The 22,222-nt window shown below is 48.7% G+C and overlaps 3 protein-coding genes across 3 annotated transcripts; all 3 read left to right on the top strand.

Annotated features, from left to right (window-relative positions):
- The first annotated feature begins 956 nt into the window (after window positions 1-956).
- PAQR7 (progestin and adipoQ receptor family member 7) lies at window positions 957-5,628 on the top strand. The gene is given in 3 exon segments (XM_040534727.1): window positions 957-983; window positions 4,285-5,059; window positions 5,062-5,628. Coding segments are annotated over 3 exon segments (1,089 nt in total). The 5' UTR covers window positions 957-971; the 3' UTR covers window positions 5,364-5,628.
- Window positions 5,629-9,068: 3,440 nt separating this feature from the next.
- On the top strand, window positions 9,069-13,517 carry GJA9 (gap junction protein alpha 9). The gene is given in 3 exon segments (XM_040534728.1): window positions 9,069-10,581; window positions 12,353-12,779; window positions 12,782-13,517. Coding segments are annotated over 2 exon segments (855 nt in total). The 5' UTR covers window positions 9,069-10,581; window positions 12,353-12,373; the 3' UTR covers window positions 13,231-13,517.
- An 886-nt stretch (window positions 13,518-14,403) lies between these two features.
- LOC121058771 (MYC binding protein) lies at window positions 14,404-20,546 on the top strand. The gene is given in 7 exon segments (XM_040534731.1): window positions 14,404-15,270; window positions 15,422-15,464; window positions 15,467-15,493; window positions 17,063-17,111; window positions 18,014-18,093; window positions 18,096-18,142; window positions 20,448-20,546. Coding segments are annotated over 7 exon segments (306 nt in total). The 5' UTR covers window positions 14,404-15,255; the 3' UTR covers window positions 20,493-20,546.
- The last annotated feature ends 1,676 nt before the right edge of the window (window positions 20,547-22,222 follow it).

Raw genomic sequence — 22,222 nt, 5'->3', positions numbered from 1 at the left:
TACAACAGGCATCCTTATCCAGCGCTGACAGAAAAATCTGTAACAGCACTTCTCCTTACACCCATGGGCATGCTGCATAACTGTCTCTTCCTAGAGCACGCTCATTGTCTCGGTTGTACAGTAGGAGCTTTGTTTGGACACCTCAGCAGTTGTCAGCTGTGGGGTGTTTTTGTTCAAAGGGTTCAGAGCCACCTCCCTTCAGATGCTGATGCCTCGACAAACGAGTCCTTGTTGCCACATGACTCTGATCTGACCCTTTTATTTTTTGGTAAGGGTTTCTGGAAGATAACTTGTGCTATTGAATCGGGATCCGTGTACCGCTCGCTGCAGCGTCACGGGGTAAAAGCCAGACCTGCTCCATGCTGGGATCACGCGCGTCCACCAACAGAGAATGCCGCTGAAGATTTTTAATTTGGTGTCTGCTGCAGATGTGTTGGGATGAAAAAAACTGCCCTGGGGTGAGTCTGGAGATAATGCCTGCCCGCAGAGATGCATGCCCTGCTTGTTTTTCTGGGAAGTGAAACGTACAACTGTACTTGTGCTGTGAGTAAAGATGCTTTTAGGTGGCGCATTGCTGTAGTGTACGGTTGCCTTAAAAAAGAAAAACCACAACAACAAACACCCTTCGTGTAAGACTAACACAGCGTCTGGCATGTCCATGAGTACCTGTGCAGCTTGGCTGTAAAGGCGAGGCTGCGGTGGGTGAGTATAAATAGCCGTCTGTGAATGAAGCATGTCAGTATGAAGTATAATTTCCTGAGCTGAAATACTCGGCGTTAATGACCGCCTCCCCTCGGAGCGTGGGGACCTGTCGCTTCTCAGCTCCTCGTGCTGCCCGGCACTGAGCTCTGCTCCAAGGCGCGCTCGGTCCCAGCTCCCCCTCCTAGGTCATGGGGCTGGCTGGGGGCTGGTTCTGCTCCGTGCCCAGAGCTCCTGGCACTGACCGTGCACCAGACACTGATACTCTGAGGATGGAAAACCTGGTAAGGATATTTTTAAAAGGGCTAATTGAGTCCTGGCTCACTCACCATTGCTCTGGGGCTTGCCAAAGGGGGAGGCTTACTTCAGAAAGCTCTCGTGTATTACGCTTAGTGCTTTTGGTTGTACTGGAAAAATGCAACAAAAAGGGGAGGGGGGAAAAAAGGTGGGGAATGGGGTGACACAAAGCCAGGCTGCACAGATGGGGGGGCTGGGCTCTTGCTTAAAGAACTTTTCAGCACTTGTACTTCACACTTTGAGGCAGGAAGGGCTGTGCTTGAAGGGCTGTACAGAAGCACCCAGCTGCAGGGGGAACAGCAGGCTTTGTGTTCTCAGTGGCACCGAGGTAGGGGCTGGGATCCACTGGGGCAGGGACGGGGGCTGCGATGAGCTCAGCACGGAGAAAAAGACCTCAGGCATTACAGAAGTGCCTGTGAAAGGAGAACAGCTCTGACACGGCGCTGGGAGGCTGGTGGTCACAGATCTGGTTCCCATCTTTAAGATCATGCGTAAGTGCTAACTGAAAACCAAAAACCTCTACGGCTTAACATGGTTGCCTGCCGCTTGAGTGAAGTTCTGGCAGCCCAAATGCTGTACGCTCCCCCCTTCTTTCCAAGGATGAGAAGGATGCCAAAACCCAAACGCTATTAAGAGCACGAAGACATTAAATACACGGCTTTGACTTGCCAAAGCTGTCACACAGGAGCCTGGGGCCTTCTGTTTCCTTCAGTTCTGCTTTCTGTGTCTTCTCGTGTGAAATGGAGCCCAATGTGTGGGGCTGGGGCCTCGGCAGGGGAGGGGACAGGGGGACGCGCATCCTGAGGGGAGAAAGGGGTAAAAGAAAAGCCCTGCCCTTGTGTGGGGGCAGGAAAAAGGGAAAATTCCTCTGCTTGATGGGGAGAACCTGTCTGAACAATGTCCAAAATGACAGCAGAAAGCTGCAGCTTCCTTGTTCCTTCAGTCTGCCCCTTGCGCCGCAGCGAGCCGCACGAACAGCAGCGGCCCTTGTAAGGGAGTAACGCCAGTAACCCCATCACGCCAATTCCCACCCCCACCAAGGGGACAACCCCAATTCCCACCCGCACCAAGGGGAGAACCCCAATTCCCTCCCCCCCCCGCCCCTAAAACCCAGGTTTTCGGCCGGGCGGTGGCTGCGCACGGAGCCCGGCCCCCACCCCCGCCCCACCGCGGGCATCCTCCGCTCCCCCGGCCCGGGCGAGGCGCCGGGGGCGGCTCCCGGTGCCCGGCAGGGCCGCGGTGCGGGTCCCCCCCCCCCCCCCCCGGTGCCGAGCGGAGCCCGAGGCCCCCCCCCGGGGGCGGCAGCACCGAGTCCCGGTGCGGGGCGGGCCCGGCGCAGGGGGCGGCCGCTGCGGAGGCTGGGCGGCAGCCGGGGCTCCGCGACCTCCGGCGGGCAGCGCGGCCGCGGCGGGGCTCTGCAGGTGCCTTCGTGGGCAGAGGGGAGAAACCGGGGACGGCTCCGGGCTGGGGGCGCCGGGACGGGAACCGAGGGGAGGAGGTGGCGGGGGGAGGCTCCGCCGAGCGGGGGCCTCGCCCCCTGGGAGCCTCCCGGAGCCGGGCTGGAGGCTGGAGGCTGGGGGGGGGGGGAGGCCCGGTGCTGAGCCGGGTTTCCGAGCAAGGGGCTGGAGCTCCGGGGGCTGCGAGGGGCTGGGGCTGGGGCTGCGGCCCCGAGGGAGGCTCGGCGGGGGGGGGGGGGAACGGATGCTGCGGAAACGCTCCGCAGGAAATCCCGGGTGCGCCAGGGGCAGGGGGAGGCTGGAGCCGGGCACGAGCAGGGCTCGGGGATCCCAGCGCTGCCCCAGCAGTGCCCCGGCCCTACGCGAGCATCCCTTAAGGCTTCGTGGCTGGGAAGAGCTTTGGAGGCGAACCCAGTGCCTGCGGGCTTGGGAGGGCCTGAAGCGACCTCCAGAGCCTCCCCTGCCTGGCTGCCTCCATGGGGATCCCACTGCCTGTGCCCCAAAATCTCCCCGGGGGCACCTTTCCCGTGGGAACCATCACAGACCAAAGGTCCCCATGCATCGCAGCAGGGCTTTGCCCTGGGAAGGTTTGGTTTGGTCAATGCTGCTCTTGCCCGCGTCCGCCCCAGCGGGACCTGAGGCTGCTCCAGACCAGCAGTGCGGGGCGAGGGCTGGCGCAGTTACCTCCCCACAGCAGCCCACACATGTCACAGCATCACGGGAGGGCGCAGGTCGAGGGGGAGCCTCCTTAGCCAGGCAAGGTGGGAAAAGAGCGCTCAAGAGGGGAGCCGAGCGGCAAAGAGCCGATTTTTATCCCTATTTGTGCTCCTCAGGCAGGCGTGGGTTATGGACCTATCTGCTCCACTGCGATGAGGAAATTCTGGAGTGTAAAAAATAAAAAAAACAGTCCCACTCCCTCCTCCTCTGTTTCCAAACTTTGAAAAGCTTTTCCTGTCTGAGCCGTGCCTGAAATGACTGAACTTGCCAGGAGTTAAGGCTGTAAATCAGCACCGGGGCTGGACGGGAATTTGGCTGTTTTCCTCCACTTGTCTGAGCAAGAGCAGGTAAACGGGCGTGGGGGAGCTCACCTCGAGCAAGTTCTTTTCAGTGAGCCTTTAAGGCCACCATGAAAAGGCAGAGCGGGGCTGCCTTTATCTCGGCAAGGACAGCAGCTTCTAAAGTGTAAATATAGGAAGCTTGCTCGGAAAGATTACGCTGCTGGATGTCAGTGATGCAACCGGATAAACTCACGCAGGCTGCATTGTTTTCATGTAGTGTCATATGGAAAACGCAGAGTTGAAAACAGACGGTGAAAACCTCAATCAGATTATGTCGGTGCTCTGTTACTTCGTCCCCCGAGGCAGCTCCTCATGAGGTAGGGCAGGGTGTCTGGCCAGAGCCTCGAGCAGGGATTCTGCAGGCGGCTGGCAAGGGAGGATTGGGGCTGCTCCTGGAGCGGGAAGTTTTCTCAGGATGTTGTGGGAACAGAACATCCCGAACCCCTGGGAAGGGCCGAGCTGAGCTTAGCTAGGAGTTGGTGTATCCTGGTGAGTTAATTATTTCATTGATTAACCCCATGCTGGTGTCCTCTACCTCTCCAGTCTTCCGGACTGTCGCCTGCATGGGGCACTCCAGCAGGGCTTAAGTATCACATCAGCCTCCTTCATATTGCTGTTTTTGGTGACTATCTTATTTCGGCTACAGAGGCCACTCTCTAGTCGTGCAGGATTTTACATATTAAAGTAAAAAAAAGCATTCAAACAGCCCCTGTTGCTGAGTTTGGTGAAGCCGCCATTAAACCCCACAGCAAAACTTTCTTTTTGTCCCGAAGGTTGTGCCGGGTGGCGGCGAACTGGACTTTGGCTGTGTCATGGCAACGGCCGTCCCTGAAAAGCTCAGCCGCCTCTTCGTTAACGTGCGGCAGGTCCCTCAGCTGCTGGCCCCGCTCTCCCCCTCCACCGTCAGCAGTGCCGAGGTGCCGAAGGTCTTCTGGAAGCCCTACATCCACACCGGCTACCGGCCGGTGCACCAGACCTGGCGCTATTACTTCTCGACGCTCTTCCAGCAGCACAACGAAGCCATCAATGTCTGGACCCACCTGGTGGCCGCCCTCATCCTGCTGCTGCGGTTCCAGCAGCTCTCGCAGAGGGTGGATTTCGGGCAGGACCCGCACGCCCAGCCCCTCCTCATCATCATCGTGGCGTCCATCACCTACCTGACCTTCAGCACCCTCGCGCACCTCCTGCAGGCCAAGTCCGAGTTCTGGCACTACAGCTTCTTCTTCATGGACTACGTGGGGGTGGCCGTCTACCAGTACGGCAGCGCGCTGGGGCACTACTACTACGCCATCGAGCCCAGCTGGCACGAGAAGGTCAAGGGCTTTTACATGCCCGGGGCCGTCCTGCTGGCGTGGCTGTCCTGCGCGGGCTCCTGCTACGCCAAGTTCCGCTACCACCAGTCCACCCGCCTGCTGAGCAGGCTGTGCCAGGAGATGCCCTCGGGTCTGGCGTACGTGCTGGACATCAGCCCTGTAGTGCACCGCATCTACACCGCGCCGCCGTCTGAGCACGCGGACCCGGCCCTTCTGTATCACAAGTGCCAGGTCCTGTTTTCCTCATCGGCGCCTTTTTTTTCTCCCACCCGTACCCAGAGAAGTGGTTCCCTGGGAAGTGCCATTTCTTCGGGCAGAGCCACCAGATCTTCCACGTCTGCCTGGTGCTCTGCACGCTGGCGCAGATCGAGGCGGTGGTGCTGGACTACGAGTCCCGGCGGCACATCTACTCTTCCCTTCATGGTGACCTGGCTCACAACTTCTCTGCCCTGTGCCTCTTCACTGTGACCTGCTCGGTCCTCACGGCCATGTGCATGGCCCGGAAGGTGCAGAACAAGCTGAGCTTCAAAGAAGATTAGGAGCCCCGTGGGAGAAGCTGGGGTGCTCGCCCGCGGGCCTGAGCGGTTCCTCTGCAGCTGGTTGCAGCGATGCCGTGGCAAAGGCGACAAAGTTCGAGGAGAAGAGGAATGAGACGCTTTGCGAGCTGTTTCTCGGCACTGCTCTGGTTAGGGAGGGGGAATAAGAGCTGCTCTTCGTGCTTTTTTAATTCACAGTTAATTCCAGCTTGTTCTCAAAATGGTACACTGGTTTCATTCAAATGTCTGAATAACAGCTGGAACAAAACGCTGGTGGTGGTGCAGCCCTGTGCCTTTGCAGATGGGGGCTGGGAAGGTTTCTGGATGTTCCTGAGTCTTGGGGCAAAAAGTCAGGAGCTGCTGACCGACTTCCCCGCTAGCGGTGGCAGCATCCAACCCATTAAAGCAAACAGACCCATGGGGGCTTGTATAAATCATAATGAAGGGGAGCAGGTTTATTTAAAATTGGTTCACGCCCCTTTAATATGGGTTAGGGAATTGTGCAGAGCTGTCCACCCAAAGAGCATGCAGGTGGGCTTGGGGTGGTGGAATTGGAACAGCTCAGGTTGGAAGGGTCCCCAGAAGATCACCAGGCCCACGCTGCGTGGGAACAGGGAGCCTGGGTGGGATGGCACCCCTGTCAGCCTCTGGTGATGGGGCGTCTGCCACGTCCCTGGGGAGGTCCTACCCCCGATCGATTGTTCTCACCATAAATAATTTCTTTCTTATATCGGGACAAAACCTCTCCTGGTGCGGCCTGCCCCCGTTGCTCCTTGTCTTCTCCTTGTGACGAGGGAGCCCCCACCCGCTTTGTGGCTGCCCTCCAAGTACGGGAGCCCTGCGGTGAGGCCCCCCCTGGGCCTGATCCTCACAGGGAGGAGAGACCCAGCTCCCTCAGTCCCCGCTGCTGGTGTTAGCAGCAGGCTTTTGGGGGCCGCTTCCAGTCCCGTCACCCAGAGCATTCAGGAAGGTGGCGAGCAGCGTGGGGCCTGGCAGCGATCCCTGGGGGACCCCCCTCTTTGACAGGCCGCCGGCCGGGGTAAAGCCACTGATCGCCCCCCTCCAAGCATGGCCTCTTCGCAGCCCCCCCCCCCCCCAACCCCTATCCCACCAGTTTGTCTACAAAAGGCTGCGGGAAGCAGTCTGTTGCTGAAGGCCAGGTCAGCAGTGACCACTGCTCTCCCCACCTCGACAGAAGTTCCCGTCTTGTAGGATGCCATCAGGTTAGTCAGGCACCGTCTGCCTTCAGTAAACGGGTATTGTTTTTTCCCAGTCACCTGCTCCATTTGGCTTGTAGTAATTTCTAAGAGGACTCCTTCTGTTACTTCCCCAAGGACTGGAGAAGCCGGACTGAGGTTGGTTGGATGGAAACTGAAAGGATCGCTGTGCGTGGGGAGAGCGCTGCTCGGTGCGGAGCTGCACTGGCTGCCACGGGCAGGCACAAACCCAGCTTGTTTGTCACCGGCTTGCACCGCTGGCTTTTTTGGGTTCAGTGTGGGGCCCTGGTTGCCTCCAGATCTGCCAGGAATTTACAAACGAGTGGAGGACTTGAAGAGCTCCTCTTACGTGACTGCTGTCATTGCCTCTTCAATTTTTGGTGTAGCCTTACTCCTTGCTCTGATCAGATTTATGATTTTTTCTCTTTGCCTTTGCAATTGTGGTGGAAAAACAAAGAAACCAGTTTACTGAGAGCAGTGCAGGCTTCCCTCTTCTATGATATTCAGATTTCCCTAGGCTTTGGCTTCTTGCTGTATCAGACTTTTGCCCAGTCCCATTTCTTTTAGGGTCCATTTAACTGCTTTATTCACTGGGCTACAGCAGGACAAACGGCCACGTGCGCAGTGAGCAGCGGCTCTGCATGAGCAGTGAATGATCTTTGCTCATCAAGGGAGAGCTCCACACAAATGCACCTTCTACAGTGTCTTCAGGGAAAAGCAGTTGCCTTCTCTTTAAACGTGCTGAGGCACATCAGATTGGATATTTCTTGGTTGTAGGAATGGGATTTAAATGTTGTCAACTTTGATCTACAAAATTGCTGTGCAAGAAATTCCTAAATAGTGCTAAGCTGGTTTTGAGCATTCAGCATCTTAGCAGGGAGTGTTTTGTGAGTACAAGCACCCTGCTTGCTTTACAGGAAGCTTTTTACAATATAGCGAAGAACTTGAGCAGCAAAAAAGGGCGTCCTAAATAGAAATGTTGCATGCTATCTAAGCTTAAAAATAACTAGTGACCAAAAAACCACCTTAAACCTTTTGGATAAACGCCAGGGCATCTTCAGAAAGATCCCTTGGGAAAGCAAACCCACAAGTCTGCACCTACTAATTCGCACGTATATCATAGCAATAAAAATTGATTCTACAAACCAGCATAGAAAGCAGTCAGAGATCAAGAGCGTGTGCCTCTCCATTTATGTGTTGTTCTGTGATCTGCCTCCAGCACAGCTGGATTTTGCAATCATAAAGACAATATTGAGTATTGTGGTTGTCCAAATTTCTCATTATCATTTGTGATCCTAATGTCACTATTGAATGAGACTACAGGAGTGAGTCTGCGTCGTCCCAAAAGCCTGTAGGACACGTCGCTGATGTCTGTGCCTCTCGCTATCTAGCTAGCCGTTGTGGGTCAGACAAGTGCAGTAGAAAATCAAAATCAATTGTACACATAAAGTGCACATTATTGATGAGTAGGAATGAAAAGGTCTGATCTTAGGAGAATGTTTCCACGACTGAATGATTTTTATGGTGTTTGACCCTGAGCTAAGAAAACATAATTTAGTAGGCAGATGAAATTTGGAGGGTATTTTGCAGCAAAACCAACTACAATAAAATGTGGGTGATGTAGCTTCCTGACCTGGGAGAAAATAGAGTATTCTCTCCTATGTCACTACTCGTGTTGTTGCTAAACACTGAATACTGGCAGGACAGTCTGTGTAAATATTCCTATCTGCAAAATATCTGGACTAAAGTAAAGAGCAGCATATTGCTGCCGTAAAATTGCCATCAGCACTTGAATTCATTTTCCCTCCTGACCGGTCAAGTTGTCATTTGACTGAAATGCCCTTTTACATGAGATAATGCATCTTGGAATACTAAGTGCAGATTGTTTAAGGTTTCTCCTAACATAAATCTTTTACAACATGAGGAGATCCCCAGACACCATAGCTCAGTCTCTTCTAATTCTTGGGATTTTCAAACAAAGCTTCAGAATCTTTGCAGGGGGTGGGGGGTGTCCATGGACCACTCAGATGGATTAAGAATCTTTTGTACCAATAGCAGAAAAATATTTAAAAACCTACTTTAAGTATTTAATAGAAATGGCTGGCTGGAGACCAATAGCTTGCCAAAGCGACTGAGTACTTCCAGCATGCTGTCATTTAACTATGAAATCGGACATGACCTATTGACTGGTCCTCAGCATCAAAATTAAAAGATATTGATGAGCGTCGGAGTTTTCAGCAGAGGAAGTTTATTCATCCTATACAGGCCACTTGTATTGGTGATACACTTTAGCAGGGCACTGATCAGAAAAATCTAAAAGAGCATTATAGTGCTAGTTATACTTCTAAACGAATATTGATCCTAGCGCAGGAGTGGCATCTTAATACCAAGTGTGCATAACAGGTCAGAATTTTTGGCTACCGTGCTGCTAACACAAGCTCCAGGAAAACCTCTGTACACAAAGCAAGCGTATTTCTTTCTCTAGCTTCCCTTTTCTAAAATGAGGTCTCTTTCTCTTCCCTCTCCCAAACATTTTGCATGCATTTACTAAATTTTAGAGTGTTTGAATGGGTGTCACCTGCTCCATTTTTACAGGCTATATATAAATATTACTCCATCTTCAGTGTGTCTGACAGCTAGACTGAGGTGGTAGTGATTTGCTCCTGAAAGGAAATACCAAGTTATACGGGCTGGGAAAATGGAGTAGCAGTTGCAATGTTTAGGGGTGTTTAGAAGAACTCAATATGACAAGAGAAGTGGCACGGGGAAAATAAATGAGGGGTCAGGAATCATGGAATATAAGGACAGGTGCTGTATATGAAGAAGGATTGAGTTTGGAGCTGCCCAAAGTACTGTTACTGTGTTTTGTTTTGTTTTCTTTTGTTTTGCATCAGGATAGCAGCACTAGGCTGTTACAACAGAACAGATTTTCTGCAGAAATTTACACCGCATTCCTTTTGGGAGGATTTACGTTCTTAGATTTTGCATAGCCAAGCTGAATGTTGCTATTGTGATATGTAAAATATATCTTGGTTGTAGTTAGCCTTTTTATAACCATGTATTAAAAGAATGAAAAACAATGCCAGAAGATTATTCCAATGCCTTGACAGAAGCAGCCACAGAAAATCAGTATCGATAATTATGCCGTTAATTGACCAAGTTAATATGGCTACCGTGGTAACAAGTTTTCATAAGTAATGTCTTACGGGATTACAGGGATAAACCATCTTCTGTTGGTCAACAACTATTTCATTTAAATCAATAAAGGAAAGCTTTTTTACTTGCTGGCTTTCAAAGGCATAAAGAACAGAGTTAATTGTAGGACACTAATGCCATGTTGTAAGTGCATCTGTGTAGTGACAGAGGTCTTCTAAATTCCCATTTCAATTCAAAATAAGCAAGTTTCCTTTAAAAAATGAAGGAAACCGCAAATGAATCAGACAACAAAAACTCTCTGCCCCAGAAAGGAGACTGGAGGGTCTGGTAGTATTTGTCCTGATGGTCTGAGCTGTAGCCTGTGTTGCTTGGGAACTCTACATCACTCATCGAACTGATGAAACTCCCGTTCCCAAGACACCAAAGAGAATGAAATTCTCCTGGTTCATCAGAATATCTCTGCTTGATGTCTTTGATCACCCGTTTATCCCGTACCCATCACCGAGGCTTACAAAGGGCAAAAAGCCTCCAACGGTGGAGACTTGTGAAGCACTCTTCTCTCCCTCCTTCTACCCTCTGTTACAAGCTCCTACGTTGGGCAGTTTATGGCAGGGCTGTTTTCTTCTTTTGGAATTGTACACATAAGGTGCACAGGCTCCTTATTCGACCACGCTGTGCTAGGACGCAATGCAAAACTTGAAGTTGTCTAAACCAGGACCTCAGCATTTCTGCTGTAACTGAAGTCGATAAGACATCTGATGGCTCTGTCTGAAAGGACTACATTCATGATGCAAAGCCTGCCTATGCCCAGCATTAGAACAAGCAGCGTTTTGCAATCAAATTAATAGGTAAGGGTGTGGGAAGGGGTGGGGTGGCCTAGGGTATTGCTTTCTTTTTTGCTCTTTACCAGATGCTGAGATGGTTCTTAAAGCTTGGAAGGTGCTGGAGAGAGGAAAGGGAAGATCATCTGAAGGAAGTCTGAGCAGTGGATTTTTTTATTTTTTTTAATGGGATTTTTCCCTGTAGATGTTAATTTGATTACAGTTAAATTAGACTTGGAGCTGTAGCAGACTGGCCAACAGATTGATTTTCTCCTCCCTCCATCCCTAGCAAGTATAAATTCAGTGTGCGAAGCTTGCACTCCGTTGGTTGCTCCAGTAGTGAACTAAACTGTTTATAATGTGAAATTCGCTCACACGGATGGAAGATGTCAGGGGTTGTAACTTTTCATTGGATGCCATAGAGCTTAATTTTACAGATTTTTGTAAAGAAAGGTATGTTTTATTTTAATGTGCTGTTTATTTGTAATTTGTTTATCTTTTTAAAATGTCTAATACCTATTTGTCTACCAATACAAAAGTGTATTGTCATGTTTAATAGGCTGTCTTAACATAAAATTTCCTCCGTGGTCATCAGTATTGCAGCCAAGACTTCAACATCCATTTACTTTCTTAATATTCTTATTTTACAGGGTGAAAATTAATTACATATGAACCAAAAACTCTGTTTAACCACCCTTATCCTAAATAATCAGACTATTCTGTTTTTAATATTCTGAATTCTGAATTTAATATTCTGAATTCTGAACAAAGTAAAGTTATATCCATGAATATAACTGTTATCCCTGCACATACAGAAGACAGATATTTTTGTTAGTGTGTACACCCACAGAAGTACTGAAATGGAATTTATTATCTTGTTCACTATATAGTATCCTGTAACAGAGGAAGAACTAAAAATAGAAGTAAATGCAAGGTGTGTGATTACACATATTTACCAGTTTATCTGTACTCAGATAATAATTATTGTGAAAATGCTGGTAGGTAATTTTTGCATAAATCATTCATTTTTCATAGAACCACAGACAAAGATTGCAAACACTTGACACTTAGACAATCCATTCTGTATTTCATATGCAGGTATCATTGAGCAGAGGAAAGTGATCCGATTATGGTGATTTATTTATTTGTTTATCGTTGTGATCCACAAACCAAAAGCTACTGTTTGCTCCCAATTATATGTTCAAAAAAAGACTTTTAAAAATTTAACACTGCATTTCTAGTGAGATGTTTTATTCCCTCATGAGAGTCTTTGTATAACCAGTTTTCACAGCCAAACAGTAATTGGACATTACCATAACCTCAGCTGCAACACGGGGCTCAGAACACCTGAAAATGAGGACCAGGAAATATTTCTCTGTTTGTTTGCAGAGAAATAAAACCTCATTACCTTCACAGGTGTCCTAAATATAAGCACACCGCTCTCACGCTGGTGTCTCTTGGATGATGTTCAAACAGCCCCCAGGGTGCACAGAACCCTGCTACCAGTCAGGCACCTGATTTTCCACCGACTTGGATGCAGACCCGGGGTGCTGCATTTCTCGTAGTTCCCTCCTTATGGGGCTGTCTTTTACTGAAATCAGACGCAGGTGGACGATGCACTTCTTCATCTTGTAGATGAGAAAGAATAATGCCCGTAATATCAACGAGGAGTGGGTCATGTTGCCAGCTTTACAATGTGAGATAGGACGTTTCCTCCCAGTATAATTATTTTCATAATGCATTAAGGAAGGACTGTGGCTTTTACAGTATTTGATACTTTTTCTCTGATACGTTTCAGTGTTAAGATGGCAGAATAACCATGGGAGACTGGAATTTCCTTGGAGGCATTTTAGAGGAGGTCCACATTCATTCCACCATTATTGGGAAGATTTGGCTCACTATCCTCTTTGTATTTCGAATGCTTGTCCTCGGAGTGGCAACTGAGGACGTCTGGAATGACGAACAATCAGAATTTATCTGCAACACTGAGCAACCTGGCTGTAGAAACGTGTGCTATGATGAGGCCTTCCCTATCTCCCTCATAAGGTACTGGGTCTTGCAAGTTATCTTTGTGTCTTCCCCTTCTTTGGTGTATATGGGTCATGCCTTATACAGACTAAGAGCCTTAGAGAAAGAGAGACAAAAGAAGAAAGCTCAGGTAAGAGCGGAGCTTGAAAGCACTGAATTGGAAATGACCGAATATCGGAAAAGGCTGGAGAGAGAACTCCGCAACTGGATCAAAGGAAGCTGAACAAAGCACCCCTGCGAGGCTCTTTGCTCTGCACTTACGTGATACATATTTTCACTAGGTCTGCAGTGGAAGTTGGTTTTATGATTGGGCAATATCTGCTTTATGGGTTTCGGCTGGATCCCCTTTACAAATGTCAGAGAGATCCATGTCCAAACGTCGTTGACTGCTTTGTGTCAAGACCGACAGAAAAGACGGTGTTCATATTATTCATGCAATCGATAGCGACTGTGTCGTTGGTTTTAAATGTCTTGGAAATTATCCACCTAGGATTACGAAAAATTAAAATGGGTCTTTGTGGGCAGGAGGAAAACAAGGGTGGCCATGGCAATTTCTACATAAACAAATCTAAGAAATACTCTGTGATACCACGCTCTTCTTTGGGAATACCTGCAACCCCTCCAAAAAACTCTTCCTTCTGTACTTAGTGGTTATGCATTTTTAATGGAAAGCAAACCGACACTGCCATCTACCGGTTCTAAATTCTCCTCCCATGTTTCAGTCTATCCAAATAACCATACAGAAATAGCAGCAACTACACTCATCACAATCAGGAAAATAAATTGCCGAGGAAAAGGCCAGCTACAAGTGCTTTAAATGATCAGAATCAAAATATTAGCACAAATAATGAGGCCTTGCCTAGCATGGCCTGAGACTGAAGCAAATAATTCTCAGAAAGAAGCTGATCAGAAACATTTCCTTGCTGGTACACAGAATGCAGATACAGCTCCAAGTATGTGCTTGAGAAGCTTTGCTGAAATGCCATCGCAACCGTCTCTGCAACCTTGCACGTTTCCAGCTGCCAGCTTCAGAAGGCAGCAAGGAATCGTCTCCTCCTGGAACTGCTCCGCAGCCGTCGAGAGTGCCGGCTCTTCCACAAATTCTCTCACAAAGAGCAGCAGCAGAAGACAAAGCAGTCTTAGTGCAAACCAGGCCAGCCACCTTCCAAAACCGACATCAGAAATCCCAGCCGCCCAGACACTCCCGACTCCGTCGGGAGGCGAGCTCCGGCTCCCACCAGAGCAGGGCTGCAGCAGCCCCCAGCTGCTCCCCGTGTCCGGGCGCCCGTCCCTGTCCAGCAGTGCCGGCAGCCGACGTGCCCCCACCGACCTGCGCATATAGCACGAGCACGCCGGTGAATCACGCTACTCGGTGCCAGGGTAGTTACTGGAAGTTGTAATATACGAGCTATTTATAAGAGTAGCTGCCTCGTTTGACTTTACCAGCTCTTTCATGGAAGTGAAAATAGAAGTTGTGTAGCCCTTTGCTTATTAGCTAAGTACACTTTTAAACAGTCTGCTTCTTGGCAATGAAAGGAAGGCTTGAACCTCAGTGCCAAACATCTACGTTAACCTCCCAGCTAAAAAGGGTTACATAGATCATAGAAATCCACGCATTAGGAAGTCAGGGCTAAAATTACAGCTGTACCTAAATCAGATAAAAGTAGAAGATAAATTACAGTCTAAAAATGTATTTTACAAAGACCAGTAAAGGAAGTTAAGCTAAAGAAAGCACTAGAACACATGAGAAATACAAATTATCAATAAATAACTTATTCTTAATCTAAGAATTCAAACACATAGTTGATAGCTCTTTGAAAGAAGAATGTCAAGTATATTCTGCTGTTTGAACTATTAAATACAAAAATAACAAAACATTTGATAAATGTTTCACTTATTGACTCTGCAGCACATATTTTTCAGTGTATCACCACTGACTTCTCAGCAGAGAAGATAGCGATTCTCCTATCTTTGGTGTCACGGCGCACAGACACAACGCTGTGACCAGGTCAAGGCTTGACAACCTTCCCAGGCCATGGGCCTCCCCAATTATTTTGGTGTCAGTACTACTCTTTTTGGTGTTGGTAACACTCTTTTGATGTCAGCAGGAATCTTTTTGACATTGGTAACGATCTTTTTGCTGTCAGTAACACTCCTTTTGACATCATTAACGCTCTCGTTGACGTCACAGCACACAGACACAATGCCGGAACTAGGCCGAAGCCCCACAGCCTCCCCAGGCCGCAGGCCTCCCCAGTCTTTTGACATCAGTAACCCTCATTTTGACGTCAGTAATGCTTTTTTGTGACATCACTAGCACTCTTTTTTATGTCAGTAACACTCTTTTTGACATCACAGTGCACAGAAACAATGCAGGGACTAGGCCGAGGCCTGACAGCCTCCCCAGGCCGCAGGCCTCCCCTGATGTCATTTTGACATCAGTAAGCCTTGTTTCGACATAATTCACGTTTTTTTTTTTGATGTCACTAACACTCTTTCTGACGTCAGCAACCCTCATTTTGACGTCGCAACGCCAGGAGGCCGAAACCCCCCAGCCTCCCCGGGCCTCCCTGGGAGGCCGCCCTCGGGGCGTGTCTCCCGGCCCCGTCGCCATGGCAGCGGCGGCCGCCCCGGGGCCGTAAAGGAGGCGGGCGCAGGCGCGCGGCGGGGCCGATGGCGCACTACAAGGTAGGGGCAGCGCGGGCCGGCCCCGGCGGCGCCCCCCGGGGGCTGCCCGCGGACCGGGACCGGGACCGGCCTCGGCGGGGCGGGGGCCGGGCTCGGGCCCGTCCGTCCCGTCCCGCCCCGCCGCGCTGACCGCCCGGCCGTCCTCCCGCAGGCTGCCGACTCGAAGCGGGAGCAGTTCCGCCGCTACTTGGAGAAGTCGGGGTGCTGGACACGCTCACCAAGGGTACGGCGGCGGGGGGGGTGCTGAGGGGGTGCGGGGTCCTGGGGGTGCCCCTGCACTGCGGGGGGGGAGTGTTTGGGAGGGCTTTTCTCACAGGTAACCAGGGATAGGACCAGAGGGAATGGCCTCAGGTTGTGCCAGGGGAGGTTCAGGCTGGAAATGAGGAGACATTTCTTCTCAGAAAGAGCGGTCGGGCGTTGGGACGGGTTGCCCAGGGAGGTGGTGGAGTCACCGTCCCTGGGGGTGTTCAAGGAGAGGTTGGACGTGGTGCTTGGGGACACGGTTAGTGGGTGATGGTGGTGGTAGGGGGTGGCTTGGAGGTGAGCTTGGAGGGCTTTTCCAGCCTTAATGATTCTGTGAGGGAAGCAACAGGAGGTGTGCTCCAGGACTGGTTAAAGGTTCCTTCCTGAGCAGGACTTGGATCTTCTCTTGAAGTTAGCTGGTAAGCTTTCATAGAATCATTACGGTTGTAAAAACCATCTGAGACCATCTGGTCCAACCACACCCCTACCACCGACGTCACCCACTAACCCATGTCCCTAAGCACCACGTCCAACCTTTGTGGAAGTGACTTTGTATCAGAACTGGGAAAATACTTGTGCTGCGCTGAAGGATACTTTGGTTTTCTTTATGGCTTCCTCTGACTTCTTCTGAAGTGTTCTTGAGAGCCTTCCGGCAGTGTGTTAATATTTCTGCTCAACAACGCACGCTGTTTGAAGGGCAAACAGCAGATCTGCGATGTGAGGGTTTCATGCTGAGGCTCCCAGCCGGGTGCGTGGGGCTGTTTGGCTTCCTGTAGGTGTGTTTGTACTATCACAGTTTGAAGCACCCTGTGCGATAGCAAAACAACTCTTCCAAGCACTGTGGCATCTTGATTTTGCTTCTAACTTAGGTGCTCAGTATAAAACCTGTGCAGTTCAGGCACCTGAAACTGGAGAGGGGCGTCAAAGTTCCCTGCAAATACTGCTTGGGAAGGATTTATGAAAGCAAACATCTACAGATGTGTGTGTGCCACTGAAGGCAGGTGGGGTGATTGTGTTTGGGAACTTTGACTGCTCATGCGGGGGTGCCCCAGATACAGGATTGGCATATGTATGGCTAGTTTTATTTAAGCTGTCAGGGTACTGCTGCTTGTGCTGAGCCCTCTGGCACTCTGTTGTCCACAGGCCCCAATCCATGAAGGTTTTCAGTGAAGTGAGGAATTTAATCACCTACTCTGACAGTAGCCTTTTAGTTCTGTACCTGTTTGATGGAGGCTTGCTTTTATGCTGAAAGTTACAGAAGTGCTGATATACTAGTGCTACACTCGTTCTATACTATCCTCTAACTAGTCACTGACTAGTTAGGGGAACAAAAAACCCCTTCTGGGTAGCTGTTACCATGTGGGATGCTCTGTTCTCTCCCGTACAGCTCTACTCTTAACATCAAAGGATGTAGGTGAGAACCTTGTTAAACAGAAGAACGTGCTATAAACACGGCATGCAACACTTATGCCTTCTGACTGTGGTATGTGTTTAAAAGTGAAGAGTTGCATGAACTTTTTTGAAATTGTTGAATATTTTCTGTTTGCAGTGTTGGTAGCCTTATATGAAGAGCCAGAGAAACCAAATAGTGCACTGGAGTATCCTTTTTCTCTTCTGTGGAGTGCTTATGGGGACGTGCCACGCAGTGTCAGTGTTGTTTCTCACTTGCAGATGAACTGGAGAGACTTACTCAGAAAACTTAAACTCAGAAAATGCTTTCTCTGGATGATTTTAGTTACTACTAGCAGTCTTACAGGTGGCTCTTGATCCACTAGGAAATATAATAGACAATTGGAAATTCCTCTGGCGCTAAACCTCTTCCAGAAACCTTAAGACTGCTGGCATTTTCCAGTGTTTCTGGCTGCAGTTTATTACTAAAGCATTTGGTAATATTCACAAGCATGTATCAGATTATTCTTGGCTGAAGACTTGTCAGAGAGCTAACCAAGTCTGACAGGATGCAAGAGAATCATGCTCGTCAGTGTGTCAGCATTTATGAAATTAAGTTACAAGCTAGTACAAGATGTTGTAGACCTTCCATGTTAGATTTGATTACTGTATCTGTGGCTTCTGAAGTCTGCTTCTTCATGCTGCCCCTTATTCTAGTATTATTTGAGTACAAGACGGCAAAGAAAAAAGTTAAAGGCTTTGTTTCTTGCTGTTTGTAGGCAGCCTACCTTTTTTTCCTTTTTATTTCTTAATGTTTGAAACAAGTTGAAAAATTACCGTATTCCGCGTTTCAGGGGAAAGAAAAGTTTGATGTAGCAAAATGTGAGCATCTTATATGTACTGATGTCACTTCTTTGTGTGATATACCAATGAACTTGAAAGGCTTTCATATTTTTGTAACTTTATCCTGTAGGATGAAAAGCTCTGTAGTAATCTGACTGGTTTAATGCAATTTTGGCCATGTTTATTGCATCACTAACTTTTAATTAAGTGTTAAAATTAAAACAGTTATGCTGTCTAACTGAAGAAATACTTAACATCCAAATATCAGCTTTCTGAAGCATCATTTGGGAGCTTCAGCTCCTGAGAATCCAGAAATAGAGGCACTTCGCCTAGAAGTGGCAGAGATGAAAGAAAATACGAAGCTGTGTTGGAAGAAAACAAAAAACTGAAAACCAAGGTAAAAGTCTGTCTAGTATTCTGAAGTACTTCTGAATTTCATAAGTAGATACTTCGACGTTTACAATACAGCTAACTCTTTTTCGCTAGAATAACTGATAAATGTTGTTAACATTGTTTAGCCTTGGGGCTGAGGAATGCCAGCTCATTCCTGGTAGACTTCTATGTAGTAAATTTTTTTGATGGGAAACTTGCATTCTATAATATAGCTTTACTAACTAGAGAATTTATTTTGTGAAAAATATATGTATGAAGGCTAATTCTGTATCATCACTCAGTCCTAGCTGGATATTTTAAAGTTACCTGATACGATGTAGCTTACACTTCCGCAAGAGCTTTGAAAAAGAGGGTGGTGGTGGTAAGCTAGTATATCTACTATAGAGGCTTTTAAAGGGCTAACTGAAGGAGGAAAATTGCGTGTTAGTTTTTGTATCCTGGTACGGATTTATACATGGCAGGATTTTGCCAGTGGAGGTCACTCTTACCACGTTGAACATTAACTTGCCCTTTAGTTAAAACAGCTCTGGTACTCCTGTGTCTGCGAGGCTCTGAAGTGCTGGTGAATGCAGGCTGTTTCAGGGGTCCCTAGGCCCTCTAAAACAGCTCAGAGATGTGAACAGCTTCCCTTTTAGATGGTAATGACTGTAAAGTGAACGAGAAGTTTCAAAGTAAACCTTTAAGGTTAATGAGCTAGTGTCATGGCTTTAAGCTTATGTGCCACTGGGGGCTTCCGTGTGTTTGTCTGAAGAGGATGGCTCTTCTCCTGTGTGAACACCCCCGTGTTTTTTCTTGTATTGTGAACAACTACCACTGCTTCTCACCGGGGAGAAGGGATTCTTGGGCATTACGCCCTCTTCTGGAGTGTCCTCTTGTTTACCTAGCAATTCTCCTTAGCTAGTACCTGCTGAGTCCTTGCAGCCACACTTGTTCGTGCTTGCTAGGAAATATGGCAGAGAGCATCCTGCCCCCTTTTATGGGAGTGGCAGCAGACCAGCAGTCTGCTTGGAGTAGCTGAGTTGAAAATGCAACTAGTAAGCGGACGTGTGAAAGCAGAGGGACTTGGGCCTCTCTTAAAGAGGTGTTGCTAAAACTTGTTTCAGGAAAGCAAGCTTTCCATAAGCCAAGCCTTTTAGTTTACTTGTACTTTGGCCTTCTTCATCTTTGAATGTTAATTTTTACTTTGTGTTTTCCATTATTACTGTTTTTTCTTTGTTCCCTTATCTTCTACCTGTCATTCTGACACAGTAGAAGTTGTATGGATGAACTCATACGGATGTTCTCAGCAGAAAGAACTCAGTTTAGCATTATTTTCAGCATTCCTCTAGCATAAAATACACCCTCTAATTCTGCCTTTACTGGTAACTTCAATCATGCCTGAATAGGTGTTCTGCTGCTGTGTTAATCTGTGAAGAGCTATTCTTTTCCTTAAGCTTACTGAATGCTATGTATTTACATGGGGGTGGGGGCAGAAATGCAACAGTTGGGTCCTTTACAGGAAAGAAAACTGACTTCAGGTTGTATACTGGCTATCTTGTGTGGTAAACTCTAGAAGAACATTCTAGAAATGCTGTTTTTGTGGTTCTTGTTAATGCCATAGTGGCTGCTGTAAATCGGTGTTGCTACAAGGGACACGATGGTATTTTAACTTTTGATGCATTGATTTTTAACCTACTTCACAGTTTACAGGATGAGGGGTAGAATCTTAACTGAGGAAGCTGGACTGGCATATTTCAGACTCAGTCCTAGCACTCGAACTGTTTTTGAATCTTGAGCTTATCTTTTATGTTACCGAGGTCAAGTAAACATCTTCGGTTTCTTTGGAAATAACTTTCCAAGTAAAGGTCACACTTTAATGCATGGCTGCCTAGGCCATGCTTTCTAGAAAGAATAATCAAAGCTGGAATGATTTCAGGAAGTGTTTAGATACCATTTCTATGAGAACAACTATTTTATTTGATCATATATCAGTACAAATCAAAACTTAGAAGGCACTGATCAATACCAGCTGCTATTTTAGATTAATAGTACTTCATAAGACCTAGAACAAGAAACAGGGAAAAATGAAAGTGTATTTGAAAGCCCTCTTCTTTCAGCTGTGTGATTATACAATGCAGCAACTTGGTGCTTTGAAGGAAGGGTTATTTTGTTGCTTAACTTGAAAATGGACACCCGTAACTGCCAGGGATGGATTAAAATACAGAAAGTAAATGCAGCACTTCCAGATCAGACTGTCTTTCACGTTTCTTAATGTAGAAATTGTCTCTAAGATGTTGCAGCTAACTGAATTCCTCTCTTTAAATCCACAGCTGGCTCAGTATGAACCACCTCAAGAAGAGAAGCGTGATGAATAACAGTAGTTTCTCCTTTAATGCCTTGATTTAATAAAGGGCTTCCTGAGAACTGCAGTCCTGACTCTTCTGTGTGAACTCTGCACATCTATTTAGGTACCCGATCATCTTAAAGGAAAACTAGTGTTTTGTGTGTAGCTGTTTCTGTGCAGCTGCACCAGCAACTGATGAATTTAGACATGCTTGCCAGTCTTGCCTTCTGTGCTGAAGAAAAGGTTGCTGTTAAGATTAACTTGCAGAGAAATGTGCCTGCCAACTTTGTGTAAGTTGCAGATCGTGGTCAATGATCCTGTTAAGCTGCTGATCTCTTGGTATTCTCTCAGTTTGGAGGAGGGAGGGACCAACTGTAAAAGCAAGACCTCCAAAGCACGTTGCAGGCTGGTACTTGGCACTGCAGTTAGGCTTCTGCTGAAGCTGATGTAGGGCAACCGTCTGCTCAAAGTGGCATCAGGAATGGGTACAGTTAAGTGAGGGACACAGCACACTGCTGGAGATGCAGTACCACCTGCATTTCATAGCGCTTCTGAGATGCGAAGTTGTCCCTCACAGGAAAGATGCATTTCAGAGAGCATCCTTTTTCCAATCCTAAAACTAGGTACTTTAAAGGCAACTGTTGACAGGGAAAAATGAGAGGAGATAAGGGGACAGAAGTGCAGTAGCTGTTTATGTATGAGATCTACTGGCTAGTAGAATAAGTTATTTGTTTCTAGGATGGGTCTTGCACCTGGTCTTAGAGGTGTGGTGAGATAGAGTGGAACTGCTGAAGTCAGTGTGCAAATTGAAATCAGGTGCTAACGAATGTAATGGCTTCTTACCTTGCTGCTGTACCTATTCTTGATTTAGAGAGAACACAAGAGAGCTAAACGAGTGGGTTAAAATGCTGTGTTAACTCTTAAAAACAAACAAAAATAAATCCACAACCCAACAGGCTGCTTCCCTCTCGTGTGTTGCAGAAGGTAAGCTAGGATGTGTACACTGCATTAAGTTGCAGCCTGGGGAAGGACTGGGAGTGGTGATGCTGTAGGAAATGCATCGCAGCTGAACATCTGCTCCGGGAGCAGCGGTCAGGTCAGGTCAGGTGTTGGGCTGAGGCAGTTGCAGGGCGAGAAAGCATCAGCTGGGAGGTAATAGCGTGTGCTTACACTTGTCACTGGTGACACCTCCGCGGGTTTCATCTGAAAACCCTTTGGTCCTGTGAGCCTTAACCGGGGGTTGGACAGACCGAGAGCCCGTAGCACAGCTTCACGCAAGGACCGAGCCGGGCAGCTACTGCCGGGGGAAATTAACGAGGGGTTAACGAGCAGGGCAAGAAAAGGACCGGGCAGGGCGAGTGCCGCTCCCGGGGGGGCCGCTGGGGCCGGGCGCGCCGCTGGGGCCGGGCGCTGCGGGGTGCGGAGCACGATCGGGCTGGCGCCTGCAGCGCGGAGCTGGCCCCTGGCCACGCCCCCAACATATGGCCACGCCCACCCCGTACACTACCCGGACCCATAGCCACGCCCACCCCATTCACAACGCCCCGACCCATAGCCCCGCCCCTCCGGGCACTCACCACGCCCCCCACTCGTAGCCCCGCCCGCAGCCCCTCGGCACGCCTCCCACCGCTCGCCCCCTCCCCTCGCCCCGCCCCTCCCACCCCTTCGCCCCGCCCCTCCCGCTCACGTGCAGCCGCGCCGTCAGGTGACTCGGGTCTTGTGCCCGGAGCCACCCTACCTTGCTGCCGCCGTCAGCCAATG

Source organism: Cygnus olor, chromosome 23 (assembly GCF_009769625.2).
Source record: "Cygnus olor isolate bCygOlo1 chromosome 23, bCygOlo1.pri.v2, whole genome shotgun sequence".
Taxonomy (NCBI): Eukaryota; Metazoa; Chordata; class Aves; order Anseriformes; family Anatidae; genus Cygnus; species Cygnus olor.
Note: the sequence above shows the minus strand (reverse complement) of the source record. Positions and strands in the feature narration are given on the sequence as shown.